Source organism: Budorcas taxicolor, chromosome 2 (assembly GCF_023091745.1).
Source record: "Budorcas taxicolor isolate Tak-1 chromosome 2, Takin1.1, whole genome shotgun sequence".
Classification (NCBI taxonomy): Eukaryota; Metazoa; Chordata; class Mammalia; order Artiodactyla; family Bovidae; genus Budorcas; species Budorcas taxicolor.
The window spans coordinates 40,983,286-41,006,275 of NC_068911.1; the positions used below are offsets into that span (position 1 = coordinate 40,983,286).

The window sequence follows — 22,990 nt, forward strand, 5'->3', positions numbered from 1 at the left end:
TCTTGCAAAAGTAGATACATGGACGTTATAATGGCTAGTATTGCAGTAACTGTGGTTTATAACTCCACTTTTTGTTTTCTGTGTAACTTAAGAAACTGATGCATAAAAAAACAACGAATCTATGGTTCTACGTACACAGTGGATAAAGAGGTCTTGTGACATCAATAATTAAAAGGGACTGGGGACAGGGCTGCATAAGAGCAGTTTTTCTATACTGTTGAAGTTAAGCTAATACAAATTCAAATTAGAATGTTAACTTAAGGATGTTAAAATGCAATTTCCATGGTAACCACAAAGAAAATAGCTATTGAATATACCCAAGAGGAAATGAGAAACGAATTAAATGTTTCATATGAGGCAACTAGAGTAGCCCAACTCAGAGAGTGGAATGCTAGTCGCTAGAGGCTGGGGTGGGGCCGTTAGTGTTTCGTGGGTTCAGAATTTCAGTTCTGCAAGTTGAAGAAAGTTCTGGAGAGGATGGTGGTGATGGTACAACAATGTGAATGTATTTAATGCCACAGAACTGCACACTTAAACATGGTTAAAATGGTAAACTTCACGTTTTTCCACATTTAAAGAAAATAACTAATTTTAAAAGGTGTTGGAAAGGATGTGGACAAATTGGAACCCTCATATGTTGCTGGTGAAATGTAAAATAGTGCAGCCACTGTGGAAAATAGTTTGGTGCTTCCTGAAAAAGCTAAACATAGAGTCAAAAGCAAACCCACTCCTAAGTATATACTCAAAAGAACTGAAAACTGGTTCACACAAAAATTTGTATGTGAATGTCCACGGCAGCATTATTCATAATAGCCAAAACATAGAAACAATCCAAATGTCCATCAGCTGATGAACGGATAAACTACTGAGTCCATCCATACAATGGACTATTATTCAGCCATAACAAGGAACAAAGCAGAGATGCATGACACAACCTGGATGAACCTTACAAATACTGTTGTAAGTGAAAGAAGCCAGATACAAAAGGTCACACAGTCATTCCATTTACAAGAAATGCCCAGAACAGGCCAATCCATAGAGACAGAAAGTAGATTATTGGTTGTCAAATGCTTGGGGGAAAAGGGAATGGGAAGTGACTGTTAATGGATGGAACATTTCTTTATTCCCAGTGATAAGAATGTTCTGGAATTAGATGGTGGTGATGGTTGCACAACCTTGTGAATATCCCAGAAACCAATGAATTGTATACTTTATAAAAGGGTGAATTTTATATGAATTATATCTTAATAAAAATGTAATTAACACAGAAACAAACACAACATTGTAAAACTTAAAAATTAAAAAACAATGTAAATAACAAAAGTCTGTTTGTCATACTCACAAACTTTACTGCACTCAATCTGGTCCAAGCTCTTGACCTTGCAAAACTTCTGCAGTTCAAAGTTGTAGTACAGGTTGGATAAAGCCATCCCTAGGCAATGGCCTGGAAGCGGTAGGAACATGTTATCCAGGGACTCTGAGATCGCTGTGTAGCCAAGTTCTGTGAGGGGAACAGAAAATATTAACCCTTCTTTCAGGAAGAAGCGGATACATCCCCCAGAGACTCTCTAGGCCCCATGGGCCTCTTCTCCTCTATAAAGGGTTTGTTCTTTTTACCTGTGGCTGTATCTGTCTCTGCTCATCACACTCCTGGGCCCAAGACCAGAAATCAGGTTCTCCCTGACTCCTAGTGTTCCCTCTTCTGAGGCAGTCACCCAGCCTCTAAGCTGTAACTATTTTTCTTTTGCAGCACTTCCTGAAGTCATTTTACTTCTATTCCAACTGTTTATGAAGGCAAGTCAGAAAGAGCTTGCTGTGTTTGAGAAAACCAGCACGGCATGGCTGCAGTAGGGGATGCACTTCTGGAAGTCCTGGCTTTGAAGGCTGGAGGCTTACAAATGAGTTAGTGCCAAACAGGAAAGCCTGGGGCATCAGCTTTGGATTTATTAGAGTGTCATCTTACAAGTAGATAAGGAGAACACAGTTGCTGTGTGGACAGTTTGCGGAGACAAAACCACCATTATTTGCAGATGCTGTACATTATCACATACCTAGAACAGCCACAAGAATCAACCAAAGTGGTCCTGTGGTTAGAACTCTTTGCTTCCAATGCAAGGGGCATGGGTTCCATCCCTGGTCAGGGAACTAAGATCCCACAAGCTTTTTGGCAAAAAGAAAGAAGAAAAGAAAACAGACTCAAGGACCTGGAGAATATGCTCGCGGCCGCCAAAGGGCAGGGGGCGGGGCGGGGCAGCAAGCCGGGCATGGTGGACGCATGTTACGCACAGGACGCATGAGCACCAAGCCCTGCTGCACACAACAGGGCCCTGCTGCACACAACAGGGCCCTGCAGCCGATATCCCATGAGAAACCATGATGGCAAAGAATGCATAGATGTGTAAATCACTAAGTTACTTTGCTGTACAGCAAAAATTAACACATTGTAAAACTGGAATTCCAGTTGAGCCATTTCAAATCCTGAAAGATGATGCTGTGAAAGTGCTACACTCAATATGCCAGCAAATTTGGAAAACTCAGCAGTGGCCACAGGACTGGAAAAGGTCAGTTTTCATTCCAATCCCAAAGAAAGGCAATGCCAAAGAATGCTCAAACTAGTGCACAATTGCACTCATCTCACATGCTAGTAAAGTAATGCTCAAAATTCTCCAAGCCAGGCTTCAGCAATACGTGAACCATGAACTTCCAGATGTTCAAGCTGGTTTTAGAAAAGGCAGAGGAATCAGAGATCAAATTTCCAACATCTGCTGGATCATTGAAAAAGCAAGAGAGTTCCAGAAAAACATCTATTTCTGCTTTATTGACTATGCCAAAACCTTTGACTGTGTGGATCACAATAAACTGTGGAAAATTCTGAGAGATGGGAATATCAGACCACCTGACCTGCCCCCTGAGAAATCTATATGCAGGTCAGGAAGCAACAGTTAGAACTGGACATGGAACAACAGACTGGTTCCAAATTGGTAAAGGAGTATGTCAAGGCTGTATATTGTCACCCTGTTTATTTAACTTATATGCAGAGTACATCATGAGAAACGCTGGACTGGAAGAAACACATGCTGGAGTCAAGACTGCCGGGAGAAATAGCAATAACCTCAGATATGCAGATGACAGCACCCGTATGGCAGAAAGTGAAGAGGACCTAAAAAGCCTCTTGATGAAAGTGAAAGAGGAGAGTGAAAAAGTTGGCTTAAAGCTCAACATTCAGAAAACGAAGATCATGGCATCTGGTCCCATCACTTCATGGGAAATAGATGGGGAAACAGTGGAAACAGTGTCAGACTTTATTTTTGGGGGGCTGCAAAATCACTGCAGATGGTGACTGCAGCCATGAAATTAAAAGACGCTTACTCCTTGGAAGAAAAGTTATGACCAACCTAGATAGTATATTCAAAAGCAGAGACATTACTTTGCCAACTAAGGTCTGTCTAGTCAAGGCTATGGTTTTTCCAGTAGTCATGTGTGGATGTGAGAGTTGGACTGTGAGGAAGGCTGAGCGCCGAAGAATTGATACTTTTGAACTGTGGTGTTGGAGAAGACTCTTGAGAGTCCCTTGGACTGCAAGGAGATCCAGCCAGTCCATTGTGAAGGAGATCAACCCTGGGATTTCTTTGGAAGGAATGATGCTGAAGCTGAAGTTCCAGTACTTTGGCACAGTACTTTGGCCACCTCATGTGAAGAGTTGACTCATTGGAAAAGACTCTGATGCTGGGAGGGATTAGGGGCAGGAGGAGAAGGGGACAACAGAGGATGAGATGGCTGGATGGCATCACGGACTCGATGGACGTGAGTCTGAGTGAACTCCGGGAGTTGGTGATGGACAGGGAGGCCTGGCATGCTGCAATTTATGGGGTCGCAAAGAGTCGGACATGACTGAGCCACTGAACTGAACTGAACTGAAAACAAGTATACTTCAATTAGAAAAAAGAAATAAAGGAGCGGTCAGTAAGTTGTCTGGTCCTAAAACAAATACAGAAACTGGGGCCTCTTAGAGATTAGAGAAGCCAATTTTTTATCTTATATTGAAAAGTGAAGAAATAACAAACAAGGTTATAAATAACCTTTGGTATATTTAAAATATTTTAAATATTTACAACAAATAAACACAACTGCTCTGCGAAATAACCATGCTACTCATAAGCAAATTAATCTGTAAGAGGGTGAACTTGGTGTGCTGCATGGGAACGGACCTGCATTGGGGCTGTGCTTACAGCCCTCTCCCACCCCGCAGGCTGCCTGGTGCTAAACCCAGGCCACTCCACGTGCCACCAGCTGCCACCCCTGCACAAACCACAGCACATCTCCACCAACAAGGAGGTGGGATTAGAGCTCTCATTTCAGGCTTCATGACTGGCTACACCACCTGCTCCAAATCAGGGGGGTCTGCAAGGAAGACAGCCCGGGGACACGTGACTTTCTTCAGACTCCCTGAAGAGAGGCTGAACAGACTCTTCATCTGAAAACAGGCTCTACTCTCAGGGCTTGGATTTAGAGTAGTACAGCTTTGGGGGATCAATTTATGAAATTCCTGTCAGCGGATGCTACTGCGATGTACAGGGAGTTGAACTTGGATGTGAGGTCTCCAGACCAACATTTCCTGGACCAGGACCCAGTAACTGAGCAGCAGAGCCATGGGGTCCACCTGTGGGGATGGAAGCACCATTTGGGGGCATAGCTCGAAAGTCGTGGCTCCACATTGTGGCTGAGGCATCAGGGTCATGGCTCTGGTGATCAGACAGTTGCACCTGCGGATACTAGGCCCCAGTGGGTAGTTGCAGAGGGGAAGAGGCACAGTGGCTCGTGTCCTCTTCTCATATAGAAGTCTAAATGTGGAAATCTACCCTGGAGACTGAAGTAGAGGGGAGCGGGGAAACTGCCCCAACTCAGCTCTGTGGCTCCTGGGTGGGACAGAGACGGACTTAACCACAAGGCAGTCTTGAGAGCTCTGCCTGGAGTGAACAGTCAGCCACAGTGGCTCCCAGACCTTCCCGGGTCACTGACCATCTTCCGATGCCCAGGAGAGGAGTGCTCGACAATCCCACATGTGGTCACAGGGACAGGTATTCACAGCTCCTGCTTATTCACCTGCCTGCCTTCCTTCCTTCTCTGCTGGTCCTGCTTGAGCACTGGCTGAGGACGGAGGAGAGGCCACGAACCACCCTACCTAGTCGTCCGACTGAGGAATCTCCTCTGCCGCACTCCACGGTGGGATGCATCCTCTGCTGGCTCTTGTGCTTTCCTCCTCCTTCACTTTACTCCTGCACTTTGTTGGCCGAGATCCTTGACTAACTTTCCAAGAAAGTGGGGTATGGGTTCAATTGCTGTTGCCCAGCTGAAGTAGTCTTTGCTCTGTCCCCCCATCTGCCTGACGACAGAACTCAGTGCAGAAACCCCTGTCTTTCAGGAAGTGTTTGGGTCTCTCTTCATTCAGTGTTGGACATTTGATAAATCCTTTCAGTCTTGAAGTCTGCTTTTTTCAACTCTGGGAAACTTTGTTTCTTGGGCAGTTTCCTCAACCTGATTTCCTGTTTTCTCTTTCTGGAAGGCTTAGTGATTGAATACAAAGAGCATCTCCCGCATTTACTTTCACCTTACCTGCCTTTTCTCTCAACTTCTCTATTTCTCTTAACTTTTGGTTCTGCTTTCTGGAAAATTCATTGTCTTTATTTTCCAACCCCTCTGCTAAATTCTTATTTTGGCAATCAGATCTTTCTTGTTTCCAAAGTTTTTCTTCTTCATGGAATTCTACAGAAGTCTCTTATTACCTTCTCTCAAACTGAGGAGTAGTCTGTTTCAGTGAAGTGCGTGATCACCAGTGGATAGTTTGATGATTCTGACAAGTATTTTTGCCCATGTAATCAACATCTCAGTCAGAATACAGCTGTCCCCATCGCTCCAGGTCCCCTCTGGTCTCTGTGCAGTGGACCCCCAGCCCCGAGCTCAGGGCTGCGTCGTCCAGGCAGCACCCAGTGTGCCGTCTGTCCGCACTGCGGCCTGTGCTGAGTGTCTGTCCCCTGGGGGGTGCATGTCTGCAACACTGACGGTTTGGGGCTCTTCCAGTGACCACTGCTGAGAAGAGCCTCATGCAGGCCCCTACAGACCCATGCTCTCACAGGCACGACTTGTGTGGCTGCCAGAGGGAGGGTTAAAGCTGTGTGATGTGTAGACCTGATGGGCCTCACCTTTTTCACTTGTGACCGAGACAAGAACAAAGGGGCCAATGCTCAGAAAGGTCAGCATGATGATGAGTTTGACACAGGCATTCCCCGCATTGTCAAAGCAGAAGCTGGTCAGGTAGATGAAGGGGATGATGGCCCAGGCATAGAGCATCAGCATCAAGAAGACAGCTGGGACATTCTCCTCGTGTGTAAAAGCCTCCTCATCATAGTATAGAAACACCACCTGGGGAAAGTGAGGCAGAATTTGGAAAAGTCACTAAGACTCAGGCCTAAGCATGAGAGAAAGGATACGATAATCTCAACTTATTCTTCTAAGGTAAAAAAGGTGTTGGCAGGACTCCAGTAGCACCGCCCCTCCCTCACTCCTCTGGCCGTGCAGGGGACACCAGTGCAGTGAGAGGAGGAGCACAGAGGCAGAACCAGGGAGGACGTGCTCCAGGCTGCACCCCTCAGGGCCCTGGTGGGCTACTTCTGGAATGTAAACACCTGTCCCCAGGGCACTGTCTTACCAGCCTGAGGCAGCAGCTCTGGGGAAGTCACCACCTAGAGGCCCCAGAGCAGGGCCCCTGCTCCTAACGACACTGGGACGGGAACCACCTTTCACTGAGGGTCAGCGAGGAAGCTGCATTCACAGCCATGCAGCCCATCAGGGGCGGAGCTGCCAGCCTAGACTTCTGGCTGGGTCCCGGTTCTTTGCAGGGGCCCCAAGGCCAGTCCCCTGGACACACAGGGTTGGGGGGAGGGGCCCCTCACAATGCAGCTCACCAGCAGCAGCAGGCTGGGGACAAGGAAGGACAGGAGGTCCCATAGCAGAGACGAGAGCCAGAACGTAGCCACGTGGACGCCGCTGATGAACTGGACCTGCTTGGCCTTGAGGCCTCTCTCTTTGACTGTCAAGATGGAAAAGGAACTCGAAAGGAAAGCCATTCCAAAAAGCAAGTTGATGACAAGATAATGTCCTTTAGGGCCCCTGTCAAAGGCAGGATATAAAGAGAGAGGCAGTCATTTAAGTAGAACCGGTCAAAGCAACCATATTCCAAAATAACAATCTGTAATTAAAACAAAGAGACAAAAAGGGAGAAAGCTGGTGGTAAACGGAGAAGCTTAGCGAGGAGGAAGGAAAGCTGTACATACTCATACAAGATGTCCTCCGCGGTCTCCACGCTCGACTGAGGCTGAGGGTGGTTCAGTACCGTTATGGATGCCCTGGGCCCAGACAGCAACTTGAACAGGATGTTATCCACCAGCGCCAGCACCTGGGCCGTGGAATGGTACGCCTGGTTATTGAACAGTGCTGTCACGATGGTGTGGTTCCCCACGTCGTCAAAAGAAATGGCTACCAGGTAGTTCTGGTCAAAGGCCTCGGGCTCCTCCTCCAACTTTTTCAGGAGGAATGGTTCCACTGGGCCTGGAAGAAAACAGAGCGGGTCGCACCAGGCCTCGAGAGGCAGGGAGGACAGCGGCTCCTCCTGAACGTCTCTCTCCTCACCAAGCCTCACACATATCCCCAGTGGGGTCCTCCTGTTGTGGCGGTGCCCTGACTTCCAGTCATCCACTTGGCCTGCAGGGCTGCCTCCTGCCTGAGCCCCTCAGGCCTGGGGCCTCAAGAAAGTTTTCCTTTCCTTGACTGGAGCAGCAGTGAAGTCTTGTCCAGGCATCTTTCAGGCTTCCCTGCTGTGCAGCCCCCATTCACACCACAGGCTTTGAACTCAGGTGTGCCCTCTGACCCTCTGAGGCTGAGCTATGTCTATGTGACCATCACGGACTGTTCCTCTGTATTTACTGCTTATCCACAAGACCTCTGGGCTAGGAGCTCTCTGAGAACTGTTCATCACCATACTTCTAGCATACAGGCTGATTGACCAAGAACCCTGGAATTTTTAAGCTGGAGTGATCACTGTACTGGTGGCTGAGGGTTACTGAGTGCCAGTGTTGCAGTGTGAAGCACCTTTGATGGGCACTCCCCTGGACCCTCCGGTGACAGTGTGAGGAAACCAAGGTTGGGAGAGGCAAGGCACTACAATCCCAACCATTTCTGCAGCTGATCTCTTGTACTTTACTAAAAATGAATCCTTAAAATTTTCATTTTAAATTAAAATAACACATTAATATAATTTTAAAAATCAAATAATTATACAAAACTTACAATGAGAGATGACAGTGCCATGGCCTTCCACAGCACTATCCCTGGCCCCTGCTCACCAGGGCAACCATGTTGAAGTCTTTCAGTCTGGGTCTCTCAGGATCAATAAATAGTCCATTTCTCCACTGACAGCCTATCTCGGAAGCAAGGACTTGGCTCTCTTAGAGGACTATCCCCACCTTCTACGGCCTTCCCTAGAAGGGCCTTCTAGCCACACACTCTGACTTCAGAGAGCATCACGTAGCCTAGAAGCACATGGCTTCACTGCAGGGAGCAATGGGCCTGCTTCCTGCCCCGTTTTCCTGGGCCTGGTACTTACTTTGCAGCTCCAGAGGATTCTGGTCCTCAGCCATAAGCACATCTGTCAGATGGTCTAGAAGCTGTGGACCCAGCCTGGAGTTCGGAGAAATGTAGAATGGAACAATAGTTTGACCATATGATTTTAGGGTCAGCTCCAATGGGCTATTGTCCATGCTTATATCGAAGTTGAGGAATGAGAGGCTGATGCTAAGAATAACCAGAGGCACCAGGATCTGTATTGACAGCATCATGATCCAGTTGCGCCAAGAATAGGTAGCCCTTTTCAAGAACATGGCATAGAACTGTTGGCAGAGAAGGCTGAACTACAATTTAAAAAAAGGACATACCATTACCATGGTCACAGGTAGGAGCTGGCAGGCAGTGAAGTGGCTCGTGTTCAACTGTATTCTCTCATATTATGTCTAACATTTTGATTGCGTCAAAAATTGCTTCAAATTAAAATTCTTTGACTCAATTATTAGATTAACAGTTAATGGCAGAAAAAGAAGGCACAGATTGGAAAGAGTTTGAAAGAGAAGTCTAAACAGACACCAAATGTAAACAGGATACATTGTTTTTACCTGTCAGATTGGCAAAAATTTTATGTTGATGAGGATATAGGGGGAGGGAAATGCCATTGCTTGCTGGCATTTTAATTTGATATTACTTTTTTAGAAAACAAATGAGCTGAATGCATAAATTTAATTCGACATCCACACAGTCAAAGAGAAGAGACTGCACTTCTAGTAATGCACCCACAGATGCACCCGTGGAGGGATGCAGGCCATGCACAGAGAGGTCCCTGGGCTTCGACAGTGAATATCAAAGCGTGCAGGCATGTGCACTGGGATCCCAAGATTCAGCCTTGGGCCCAGAGGTGGCGGCTGTGGAGGTCGGCGCCACAGGCTCCCATCAGCTTCTCTTTCACTGGCGCTGCGCTAGCTGGGTGGGCTGGGGCCATCAAGCCTCAGGTTTCCCAAATACCAAATACCAAAACACCCCAGAAAGCCTCTCCCAAGCACCCACCATGTCTCCCACATTTGGATTTGAAGCTCCTTCCTCTCAAGCATTCACCAAAAGGCATTGCTATCACCCTGCCGGAGGTGGTGCTCTGAGAAATACTTCCTGGGAAGGTTCTGGAGTTGTTTCCAAAAGCAAAGCTTGGCCAAGTAGAGGCTGAGTAGATCCTTCCTGGGGTTGGAGAAGAGCCTTCTGTGTAGGACAGGCACTGGTCTAGATAACCCCCAAGACCCTTTCCAACTAGGGGCTCCATGGATGGCAGCTTCCCCTTGAACAGGTGATGTAAGACTATGAAACAGTGAGTCCTCTTCACTAACCCATGAAAAGGCTCCCTGGTGGCTCAGTGGAAAGGAACCTGTCTGCTAATGCAGGAGACGCAGGAGACACAGGTTTGATTTCTGGGTCAGGAAGATCCCCTGGAGGAGGAAATGGCAACCCACTTCGGTATTCTTGTCTGGGAAATTCCATGGACAGAGAAGCCTGGTGGGCTCCAGTCCATGAGGTCGCAAAAGAGTCAGACACGACTAAGTGATTGAGCATGCATGCATGCAATCCAAAAAAACCAATCTCATTATTTTGTAATATATCTCATAGATAGCTAAATCAAGACGACTAAGTAAAATGTATATCAACATTCTTTTTTAAGCATTAAAACCTGTATGAAATACAGGTTGTCCATGTATTTCATAAGAATTTTTTTTTTTAATTAAGGATTTCCCTGGTGGTTCAGTGATTAAAACTTCACCTTCCAATGCAAGGAGTGCAGGTTCAAATCCTGGTGAGGGAGCTAAGATCCCACATGCCTCGTGTCCAAAAAACCAAAATAGAAAACAGAGCAAATTCAGTAAAGAATTTAAAAAATGGTCCACATCAAAAAAAATCTTAAAAATTTTTAATTTCAGGTGGTACCATGCATGATCTGTTTCATAGTGAAAGACTAATAAGAAAGGTTAAATATGCTTTTTGGACAGCAGACTTAATGCTTTTTTTTTAAAAGCTAAGTCTCTTGATTTCTTTTTTTTTTTTTTAATGCTTATCTATTTGTTTTTGGCTGTGCTGGGTCTTTGCTGCTGTGTGGGCCTTTCTCCAGCTGAGGACAGCTGGGGCCCTTCTCCAGCTGTGGCACACGGGGTTCCCACTGCAGTGGCCTCTCTTGTTGCCAAGCATGGGCTCTAGGGCACTGGAGCTTCAGTAGTTGCGGCCTCCAAGCTCTAGAGTGCAGGCTCAGTGGTTGCAGTGCTCAGACTTAGTCTCTCCACAGCACGTGGGGATCTCCCCGCGTCAGGGATGGAACCTGTTCTCCCATGCTGGCAGACGGGCTCTCCACCACGGAGCCACCAGGGAAGCTCGATCTAGTGCTTTTACTCTTCCTTTTTTCTGGTGAAAGAAATGGCCACTCCCTTTCTATGAGCTTTTTGATACTTCCTTTCATTGGGTTGATCCTGGTCAGAAAAAACACCAGCATTCTGATTTTCAACTGGAGCAAAGAGCACGGTATTCCTGAAATCCAGCAGAGCCAATCTTTTATGTCTAAAATCTGCAAAGTTTTTCTTAAGCCCCTATTAAAGGTTGACATTCATGTCTTGACAGAATAATATCATGATTCCAGGAATGAAACAGAAACCTGCTTCCTGCATTTGATGTATCTGCTCACCCCAGTGTTAGGATGGATGGGTAGGCCGGATGGTATTGAGAAAATCCTTGAATGAAGACGTTTAATCCTGTTGACAGGAACTCTGCTCACCAGTGGATGAGAATGGAAGGAGGGAAGCTTGATGATCTGCAAGTCTATGTCGGAATCCATCAGCTTATTAACCCTAAACCAAACCAAAAGCACAAAGAAATGAGAACTCTCAAAATCACAACACATTCAATTTTGTTCAGATTTAAAGAATGAAAGTCATGTAAGATATGAAAAAAATAAGTTGGGACACAAACAATGAGGAGAAAAAAAGCCACACCAAGATTACATACTGTTGGCAAGTGTATACTGGCTGCTGCTGCTGCTAAGTCGCTTCAGTCGTGTCTGACTCTGTGTGACCCCATAGACGGCAGCCCACCAGGCTCCCCCGTCCCTGGGATTCTCTAGGCAAGAATGCTGGAGTGGGTTGCCATTTCCTTCTCCAATGCATGAAAGTGAAAAGTCAAAGTGAAGTTGCTCAGTCATGCCCGACTCTTAGCGACCCCATGGACTGCAGCCCACCAGGCTCCTCCATCCATGGGATTCTCCAGGCGAGAGTACTGGAGTGGGTGCCATTGCCGTCTCCAGTAAACTGACTAGAAAGGGCTTAAAAAGGAACTAACAACTGAATTAACTGACCAATAGCTTCTCCAAATAACTGAGGCAACGCTAGCTTGAATAGATTTCATTATTTTCCTTAAAAGATACCACACACAAATTAAAACAAAAATATAATATCACGAAATATGTATTTTATGAGCAAAACTATAAATTACAAAAGGTGGCGTTTCTGACACTCCAGCTCTGGGGTCTGTAAACCATGGCCAGTGGGCCAAATCCAGCCCAAGGTTTGTTTTGGTATGGGAGGAGTTCAGAAAGGATTTCACATTTGTAAATTGCTGTTACATGGTTAATTAAGTGCCTACATAATACCCTTGTTACGTGACCATTCCTACACAGCCTAAAGTATTTACCAAAGCTGTAATAATACTTTGGCCACCTGATGCAAACAGCTGATTCATTAGAAAAGACCCTGATGCTGGGAAAGACTGAAGGCAAAAGGAGAAGGGGGCAGCAGAGGATGAAATGGCTGGAGAGCATCACCAACTCAATGGACATGAATTTGAGCAAACTCCGGGAGATAGTGAAGGACAGGGAAGCCTGGCGTGCTGCAGTCCATGGGGCTGCAAAGTCACACACAACTCAGTAACTGAATAACAACAACACAATACCCTTGATTATGCGACCAAGCCTACACAGCCTAAAGAGTATACTATCTGACCCTTTAGAAAAAAGTTTGCAGAACCCCTGTTCAGGGTCAAATTCAGCAAAGTATGAGGTCAAAAAACATACTTTTACTCATAGTCTTTGAGCTAGTTATTCCATTGCTGGGAATTTGTCACAAGAATACAATTCAATAAACTGGTTCATTTTCCCTCCAGGACAGTTCTGCAAAGGACGGTAAATGAACTGTTATTCACTGCGGTGACACGGATTCGCCCAAACTTAGCGTCTTAAGACAACGGTGAGCATTTACGATCTCACACAATTCCAGTGGGTCAGGAATTTGGGGGCGGCTCAGCTGAGTGGCTCTGCCTCAAGGTCTCTCCTGCAGATGCAGTCCAGCTCTCGGCCATGCTACACTTGTCTGAAGGCTAGACTGGGGCCAGAGGGTCTGGTCCACTCACAGGATAGTGCCCTTACGTGGCAGCGGAAAGGAGGCAGTGGTGTGTGGTTCTCTAAGTGTAGTTTGGACAAGAACACTGGTTGATGTTTTAATTAACATTAATGATTAAGACAAAACTGAAACAACAAAGATGTTATGTCAAAACTTCACTCATTCATCCACAAGGTAACGTTTTTATTGAACTAAATAACACATTTAAAAACCTCAAAGAGTATTTCCTCAAATTCTATTAATGAAATTGCTTCAGATAGGACATACTTTGAAGTTTAATTCACACTATTAACATTTTCTCAGTCATTACTTTCTAAATCTAGACAGTCAACAAAGAAATAAACTCCAATTTATAGTGTTTACCAATTTTCATGTTGTAAATACTCTCACCAGTATTGATTTCAAATTGTCAGCAATAATGCTTCCATCACACAGTGTAAGTAGATGTAAAAATAACCTCAAGAGCACTGATCATAGTAAAATGTAACCAAATCATGAGGACATAGGTTTTATTATTTCCCTCTGTGATTATTGTTATTTATAAGAAATATAGATTTGTTCTTTGTCCTGGTTCCGGAACAGAGCTCCTAAAACTCTTGCAAATTTCTAAGTGAAGAGAGCCATAAGAGTGTCCTTTGTCATGGTGACTTGAGATGGGGTCTGGTTGCCAGGGGAACCAAAACCATGTGATTGGCAGGTTAGAGCTTTTGACCACCTTCATCCAGTTACCACACCCCTGTCTCCAACCTCTGCAGAAAGTGAAAGCAAGCCAAAGTTGCTCAGTTGTATTCACTCTTTGAGACTTCATAGACTATACAGTCCATGGGATTCTCCAGGCCAGAATACTGGAGTGGGTAGCCTTTCCCTTCTGCAGGCAATCTTCCCTACCCAGGGATCGAACCCAGGTCTCCCACGTTGCAGGCGGATTCTTTACCAGCAGAGCCACAAGGGAAGCCCAAGAATACTGGAGTGGGTATTTCTATCCCTTCTCCAGCAGATCTTCCCAACTCAGGAATCAAACGGGGGTCTCCTGCATTGCAGGCAGATTCTTTACCAACTGAAGTATCAGGGAAGCCTGCCTTCAACCTCTGGCAACCACAAATCTGTTGTTTCTGTGAATTTTCTTTTTTATATTCCACATTTAAGTGAGATCACATAGTGCTTGTATTTCTGTGCCTGACATTTCATTGAGCACAATGCCCTCAAGGCCCATCCATGTTGTTGCAAATGGCATGATTCCTCTTTAAAAAAAGTTTTTATGGCCAAACAGTGTGTGTGTGTGTGTGTGTGTGTGTACGTCTTCTTTATCCATTCACCTGCTGATGGACACTTAGGTTGTTTCCACAACTTGGCCACTGTAAATAATGCTGAAATAAACATGGCAGTACATGTTTGAGGTAGTGAGTCCACTTCCTTTAGATATATACCCATAAAGTGGAACCAGATCATATGATAGTTCTATTTTTAATTTTTTGGGGGAAATTTCAATATTGCTTTTTATAGTGGTTGTATATCAATTTACATTCTCACCAACAGAATACAAGGGTTCTCTTTTCTCCATATCCTTGCCAACACTTGTCATCTCCTGTCTCTCTGCCATTCCAGTGGGTGTTAAGTGATAGCTCATTGTGGTTCTGATTTGCATTTCCCTAACGATTAGTGATGCTGAACACCTTTTCATGTACCTGTTGGCCATCTGAATATTTTCTTTGGAAAAAAGTCTATTCAGGTCCTCTGCCTATTTAGAAATTGGATTTTTTTGCTATTGAATTGTATGAATTGTTTATATATTTTAGATACTAACCGCTTATCATACGTGTCTGCAAATACTTTCTCCCATTCAGTAGGTTGCCTTTGCATTTTGTTGATCACTTCTTTTGCTGTGCAGAAGCTTTATTTTGATGTAGTTCTTCTTGTTTATTTTCCCTTTGTTACTTGTGCTAATATTCTCCCCTTTACTGTGAGCTGGACCTAGTGACTAACTTCTAGTAAATAGAATATAGCAAACGTGATAAAATGACACCTCCAAGATTAGGCGACAAAGTGAACATGGTTTCCATCTGGTCATCTTTCTCTGATCACTCACTGTGGGGGATACCAACTGCCATATCACAAGGTCACTCCAGCACCCTGGGTGGGGAGGCCCACATCATGAGCAACTGAGGCCAGCCAGCAACAACAAGAGTGAATGTGAAAGTGGATCCTTCCCCAGGTGAGCCTGTAGAGACTGCAGCCCCAGCTGGAGACCTGACTACATGCTCATGCTCAGACGCTCAGTTGTGTCCGACTCTTTGTGACCTCATGGACTGTAGCCCAGCAGGTTCTTCTGTCCATGGGATTTTCCAGGCAAGTATATTGGAGTGGGTTGCCATTTCCAACCACCTCAAAAGAAATCTGAGCCAGAATCTCCTACCTACTTTCTCCTGGGCTCCTGACCCACAGAAACTGTGAGGTAACAAATGTTTGTTGTTTCAAGGCTGCTAAGTTTCAGAGTAATTTGCTAGCACCAATAGATAATCAATACAAGCCAAAAAAGAAGCATAATAGACATGAGACACCTGAAAGGGAAAAATCATGTCTAAGTAGCTGTCTCAGTAAGAGTGGAAAGAGAGGATGGATCAGAAGAGAGATTAGGTGAGAATTTTCCAAAACTGACCAATACCAGCAAACCACAATGTGAAAAGCGGTAAAAATCCTAACCAGAACACAAAGAAAACCACACAAATGCATATCACTGTGAAAATGTTGAAAACCTAAGAGAAAGAAAAAATAATATTAAAAGCAGCCAGAGGTAAAGGACAGATTGCATTAAAAGAATAATAATAATACTAGCAGCTGACATCTCAGTGGACATATGGAAGTCAGAAGACAATAGAATGGAAGGAATAAGCAAAAATGATCTATTCATATAACAGAGAACTATTCAGCAATAAAAAACCAAAGTATTTATTATACATGCTACAACATGAATGAACCTCCAAAAATTATTCTACAGGAAAGAAGCCAGACATAAAATACACACTGTATGATTTTCTACATATGAATCCAAATGATTCCATTCTTATGAAATGTCCATAATAGGTAAATATATAAAGACAGAAAGTAGACTAGTGGTTTCCTTGGACTAGAAATGGGAACAGGAATATTTGGAATATTTGCAAATGAAGACGAAAGATCTTTCCAGAGTGATGAAAATGTTCTAATGTTGGCTTATGGTCCCACCATAAATTTACTAAAAGCTATCAAACTATATGGTATGAATTACTGGTTAATGCTACAGTATGTAAATTATACCCCAACAAATCTGTTTTAAGAAGAAATCAGAATTATATTGTAGAAGTATTAAAAACAACCCCTGACAATGTAAAATTCTGTATCAAGGGAAAATTCTTTTAAAAATGGAGGCCAAAAATATATTTTCAGGCAAACAAAAACTCTGAGACTTCATCAGATCAGAAAATCTGCACTAAAGGAAATATATATTGTTTGGGCAGAAAGAAAATAGCCTGAGATGGAAGCTTAAGGATGAATGATGCTTAAGAGTGTAAGAACAATGCAAAGGGTAAATACGTGCTAAATTTAAATGAATGCAGATTGCACAAAAAAACAATAATGTGCTATAGACTTTTAAATATACACAGAATTGAAATAGTTGAATAAATACCACATAACAAAAGTGGAACAAATGGAATTTAAGAGTGCTATAGATTGCATTGTCTGGAATGCAGTAAATGTGCTAGTTTATTGTACACTTTAATAAGCTAAAAATGCACATTGAAATCTTAGGATAACCAATAAGAGAAGAGCAAGATAACGTACAAATTCTAAACTAACAGAGGAGAAAATATAAAGCAAAAAAAAAAAAAAACCCACAAAAAACCCTCTAAATCAATTCCAAAGACTAGAAAGGAAATAAGAGAATATGGAATTGATGGGATAAATAGAAGACACTGAGCAATATGACAGATTTAAAACTAAATGGATTAGAAGTTTATTACTCACTAGAAAAGACCCTGATGATGGGAAAGATTGAAGGCAAAAGAAGGAGGCAGCAGAGAATGAGATGGTCAGATAGCATCACTGACTCAATGGACATGAATCTGAGCAAACTCCAAGAGATAGTGGAGGACAGAGGAGGCTGACATGCTGCAGTACACAGGGTTGCAAAGAGTTGGACATGAATTAGCAACTGAACAACAACAACACAGAACTACTTAAAAGATAAAGATATACAAATGAATGTTTTTTAAACTCCAACTATATTCCATTTATAAGAAACACATCTAAAATATGTAGCTATAGTATGAATGAATGCAAAAGAATGGATAAGGAGAATATCCTTCAAAAATGAGAAACAAAATCATTTTCAGACCAAAATAACTGAGAGCCTTTGGCACCAGCATAAAAACAATAAAGGACATAGGACAGAATGTACTTCAGGCAGAAGGAAAGTCTGAGAAGCACAAGGAAAAAAAACACAGAAAGAGCTGAATATGTATATGAATTTAAATGACCATTGTCTTTGACAAAACAATAATGTTTTGTGGACTTAAAAAGGTAATTAAAATACATAATGATAGTATAATGTATAAGTTGGTAATGGTAGGATGTGTGTGAATAAAATTAAGGTGTTTCAAAGCCTTGATATTTTCCAGGAGCAGAGTAAAGATATTACTTCACCTGAGACTTTGATAAATTACTTATGTGTATCTCAATATCTAGGCTTACCATTAAAATAATAAAATAAGAATATATAGTTTCCAACTAGTATGGGGTAGGGAGGAAACTACAGAATGAGAAAAAAATAATCCTTAAAAGGGAGAGAATGTCATACAGACTCAACAGGACTTGTAGAAAATATAAGGTAAAATGATAGATATATTGTATTGTAAAGTAATTAGCCTCCAATTAAAATAAATTTATATTTTTAAATGATAGATATAAATTTTAATATATCATAAATAATACTCATAAATAGCTTGCATATTCTATTTCAAAGACAAACATTACCAGACTGGGTAAAATAATACTGACCTGGTCTCCTTGCCACTTTATGGCCCAGTGTGGCTGCCTGGGTAGTTTACCAGGGAGGCCCTCTCAAAGCCTTCCTAGCACTGAGCCAGCATTCCTGCTTCATTCAAATAGCTTGGTGGATGAATCAGCCAATGCCAGAGCTGCCCTACCTTGGGAGATCTTTTTTTTCTTTTAATTGGAGGCTAATTACTTTACAATATTGTGGTGGTTTTTACCATATATTCACATGAATCAGCCATGGGTGTACATGTGTTCCCCATCCTGAACCCCTCTCCCACCTCCCTCCCCATTCTATACCTCAGGGTCGTCCCAGTGCACCAGCCCTGAGCACCATGTCTCATGCATCGAACCTGGACTGGCGATCTATTTCACATATGATGATAAACATGTTTCAATGGTATTTTAAATGAAATAATAAACCTTCCTAATTGTCTAAACCAGTCGAGTTCAGGTTATCAGTTACTTAGAGTCAAAAGCATCCCAACTGATATGATGCCACTTTTTGCTTTTCATCTCTAGGAATTTATGTTAAAATTATGTTTGTTGGATGATATCATATTCAATATTTTCTACACTAATGAATATCCCTATTATTGGAAGCACTAGTCAGAGGCTGGAAGACTATTCAGTGAGGATGTTATAGAAAGGATTCAAACACTGGGCAACGTTTAAGTACCCTTCCAATCCTAAGATTCCTGGAATCTATGGTTTTGTATTCACTTACCGAATGAAGATTTCTTCCATAGTGGTGACAGAGACCCCAAAGCTGGCAATGCCCAGCTCTTCCTGCCTCAGTTCCAAGTCAGTAAACAGAGCTTCAAACCTGGAAGGGAAGAGCAGTTTTATTCATCAAAGGTGGAAGTTGAATCCGTCTTTATTACCCTTGGCTTTCTACAAAGGAAAAAGCATGGACTATGGAGTTAAGAAGATATTTGTTCAAATCTCAATTCTGTCCCTCTTGAGCTTCATGACTCTGAACTTGAACAATGAGCATAAATAATACCATTTACTTCAAAACTTTCTGTAAGGATAAATCAAATATACACCTAGCACACTGCAGGTGCAAAGTAAATATTAATTCATCTCTGAAACTGTATCAAGCATCTTTTCTAACTAAAACACTATAAGACTAGAAATCAACTACATGAAGAAAAAAAAAACCTGCAAAACCACAAACACATGGAGGCTAAACAACATGCTACTAAACAACTGATGAGTCACTGAAGAAATCAAAGAAGAAATTTAAAAATACCTTCAAATGAAAATGAAACCACGATCATACAAAATCTACATGGTGTGGCAAAAGAAAGAAGGTCTAAGTTTATAGTGATACAAGTCAACCTCAGGAAACAAGAAAATTTTAAAATAAATGACCTAAACTTAACCTAGAGGAACAACAAGAAGAAAAAACCCAAAGTTAGTAGAAGGAAATAAATCATAAATATTAGAGCAGAAATGAATAAAGACCAAAAACAATAGAAAAAAGCAATGAAACTAAGAGGAGTTCCTTTGAAAAGATAAATAAACTGATGAGCCTTGAGCTAGACTCATTAAGAAAAGCAGAGTGGGCCCCAATCAATAAAATCAGAAATGAAAAAGGGGAAGCTACAATGGATACCACAGAAACACAAAGGAATATAAGAACTGTATATGAACAATCCTACACCAGTGACATGGCCAATAAAGAAGAAATGGGCAAATTCACAGAAATTCAAGACTGAGCCAGGAAGAAATAGAAAACATGAACAGATCAACTATCAGTAATAAAACTGAATCAGAAATAATTTTTAAAAACTCCCAACAAACGAAAGTCCAAGACCAGCTGGCTTCACAAGTGAATTCTACCAAACATTTAGAGAAGAAAAATCCTTCTCAAGCTACTTCAAAAAATTGCAGAGGACATAATGCTTCCAAGCTCATTCTATAAGCCCCTGATACCGACACTAGACGAAGATATCACACACAAAAAGAAAATTACATGCCAATATCACTGATGAGCATAGATGCGAAAATTCTGAACAAAATACTGACAAACTGCATTCAACAACATATTAAAAGGTTCACATACCATGATGAAGTGGGATTTATTTCAGGGATGCAAGGTTTGGTTCAGTATCTGCAAATCAATCAATGTGATACACCACATTAACAAACTAGAGAATAAAACTCATATGATGGCCTCAACAGATGAAGGAAAAATTTCTGGGCAAAATTCAATATCCATTTACATCAAAAACTCTCCACAGAGTGAGAATAGAATGAACGTTCCTCAACATAATAAAGGCCACACATAAGCCCACAGCTAACATCACACTTGATGCGAAAAACTGCAAGTGTTTCTTCTAAGATCAGGGACAAGACAAAGATGCTCACTCTCACCACTTTCATTCAACATAGTTTTGGAAGTCCTGGCCACAGCAACTGGACAAGAAAAGAAATAGAAGAAGAAAAAAAGAAAGAAATAGAAGAAATCCATATTGGAAAGGAAGAAGCAAAGCTGTCTCCATTTTCAGGTGACATGATACTATATGTAGAAAATCCTCAAGATGCCATAAAAAAACTACTAGAACTCATCAATGAATGTGTAAAATTTAAAGGATACAAAGTTAATATACAGAACTCTATTGTTCTATATTATTCTGTTCTGTACACAGAACTCTGTACGCTTACAAAAAATTATCAGAAAGGAGAATGAAGGAAACAATTTCATTTACCATCACATAAAGAACATTATAGCCAGGGACAAACATACCTGAGGAGATAAAAGACCAGTACTTAGAAAACTATAAGGCACTGATGAAAGAAATTGAAGACAACACAAAGAGGTAAAAAGATACACTTGTTCTTAGACTGGAAGAACTATTATTGTTAAAATGACCATATAATCCAAGGCAATCTACAGAGTCAATGCAATCTCTATCAAGATACCAATGACATTTTTGACATAACTAGAATAAATAATTCTAAAATTTGTATGGAAACATAAGAGGGCCTGAATAGCCAACGCCATCTTGAGGAAAAAAAAAAAAAAGACTAGAGCTGGAAGTATCACATAAAGCAACAGTATGGTATTGGCACAAAACAGACAAGTGGATCAATGGAACAGAACAGAGACCCCAGAATAAGCCCACGCAGCTACAGCCAATCAGTTTACAACAAAGGAGACAAGAACAGGCAACGGGGAAACACAGTCTCTTTGTTAAGCTGTGCTGAGAAGTAAACTGGGCAGCTACATGAAAAGAATGAAATTAGAACACTGTCTCACACCATATACAAAAATAAACTCAAAATGGACTAAGACCTAAATGTAAGGCCAGAAATCATAAAACTCCTAGAAGAAGACAAAGGCAGAACACAGTTTCACATAAACCATAACAATATTTTTTTGGACCTATATCCTAAGGCAAATAAAACAAAAGCAAAAACAAATGGGACTTAATTAAACTTAAAAGCTTTTGCACAGCAAAGGAAACTATTGACAAAAAAAAAAAAAAGATTAGCTACTGAAATGGGAGAAAATATTTGCAAATAGTATGTGACTGATAAGGGGTTAATATCCAAAAACATATAAATGGCTCACTGAACTCAATATCAAAAAGACAAACAACCTAATTTTAAAACGGGCAGAAGACCTGAATAGGCATTTTTCCAGCTTGCATGGAAGGGTGTGAAAGTCACTGTGAAGTAGACTGAGTAATGCGTGGGCAATGAGATAAAGCAAGCAACATGATTAACCTAGTTTTAGAGAGCTTCAGCTGCGCAGGGTTACAGGACATGGAGTGGTGGCTGGAAAGAGAGGCAGGCTCAAGACAGTGCATCTTCAGAGCACACTAATGTGTTCATGGACATGAGCCAAAGAAGAGAAGTCGATGATATAGATGAAAGAGGAAATAATCAAACCAGCAAACTCCTAAGACCAAGTGGCTGAGTACTTGAGCTGGTGTTGAAAAAAGCAAGCTTGTAGGTCTGTTAAAAGGGATAAATAGAGTACTTGTTGGATGGTGTTTACTTTCTCAATGAAGTATAACTAAGATTCCTATCCGAAAGAAACATGAGGACTGAGGAGAGGGAGAGAGGGACATGTTGGGAACAAGTCTGAGGTCTGAAATAATTACAAGGCTGACCTTGGCTCCCACCCCACATGGAAAATCCACTTATAACTTTATAATTAGCCCTCCAAATCCAAATGTTCTGCATCCACAGATTTAACCAAACGAGGGGTAGTGTAGTACCATAGTAACCTATTTATTGAAAAATCCGGGTATATGCGGACTCACACAGTTCAAACCTGTGTCGTTTAAGGGTCAACTGTAATATAAAGGAAAATCAAGCACAGTTTTCATCTGAGCCCAGTTACTTGGGTGCCTGTAATTAGAGTTCACATAGTCAAGGACCCCTTTGACGCCATCATTAAGAATTTTATTTTAATCTGAAAGCAGCTGGGAGCCATCAGGGGTTTTTAAGGAGGGAGGGAACATGATCAAAAGGCTTCCCTGGTGGCTCAGATGATAAAGAACCCTCCTGCCAATGAAGGAGATACAGGTTCGATCCCTGGGTCAGGAAGATCCCCTGCAGAAGGAAATGGCAACCCACTCCAGTATTCTTCCCTGGGAAATCCCATGGACAGAGGAGCCTGGCGGGCTACAGTCCATGGGGCTGCAAAAGAGTCAGACGTGACTTAGTGACTAAACAACAACAGAGTCCTATATTTTCAAGTGCACTCTGGCTGGAGTGTGGTGTCTTTCTGCTGCTGCTGCTGCTAAGTCGCTTCAGTCGTGTCCAACTCTGTGCGACCCCATAGATGGCAGCCCACTAGGCTCCTCTGTCCCGGGGATTCTCCAGGCAAAAACACTGGAGTGGGTTGCCATTTCCTTCTCCAATGCATGAAAGTGAAAAGTCAAAGTGACGTCGCTCAGTCGTGCCCGACTCTTAGCGAC

General features: G+C 42.4%; 1 protein-coding gene across 1 annotated transcript in view; it reads right to left on the reverse strand.

Annotated features, from left to right (window-relative positions):
• Window positions 1–22,990, reverse strand: part of LOC128060138 (ATP-binding cassette sub-family A member 17-like) — an 82,926-nt gene that overhangs the window by 17,716 nt on the left and 42,220 nt on the right. Inside the window, exons 16-22 of the mRNA XM_052652440.1 lie at window positions 18,778–18,876; window positions 11,315–11,477; window positions 8,660–8,963; window positions 7,332–7,605; window positions 6,963–7,167; window positions 6,201–6,420; window positions 1,343–1,501 (exon numbers count right to left, since the gene is read on the reverse strand). Of these exons, the coding sequence (XP_052508400.1) occupies window positions 1,343–1,501; window positions 6,201–6,420; window positions 6,963–7,167; window positions 7,332–7,605; window positions 8,660–8,963; window positions 11,315–11,477; window positions 18,778–18,876 (1,424 nt within the window). The remainder of the gene's footprint in view (window positions 1–1,342; window positions 1,502–6,200; window positions 6,421–6,962; window positions 7,168–7,331; window positions 7,606–8,659; window positions 8,964–11,314; window positions 11,478–18,777; window positions 18,877–22,990) is intronic.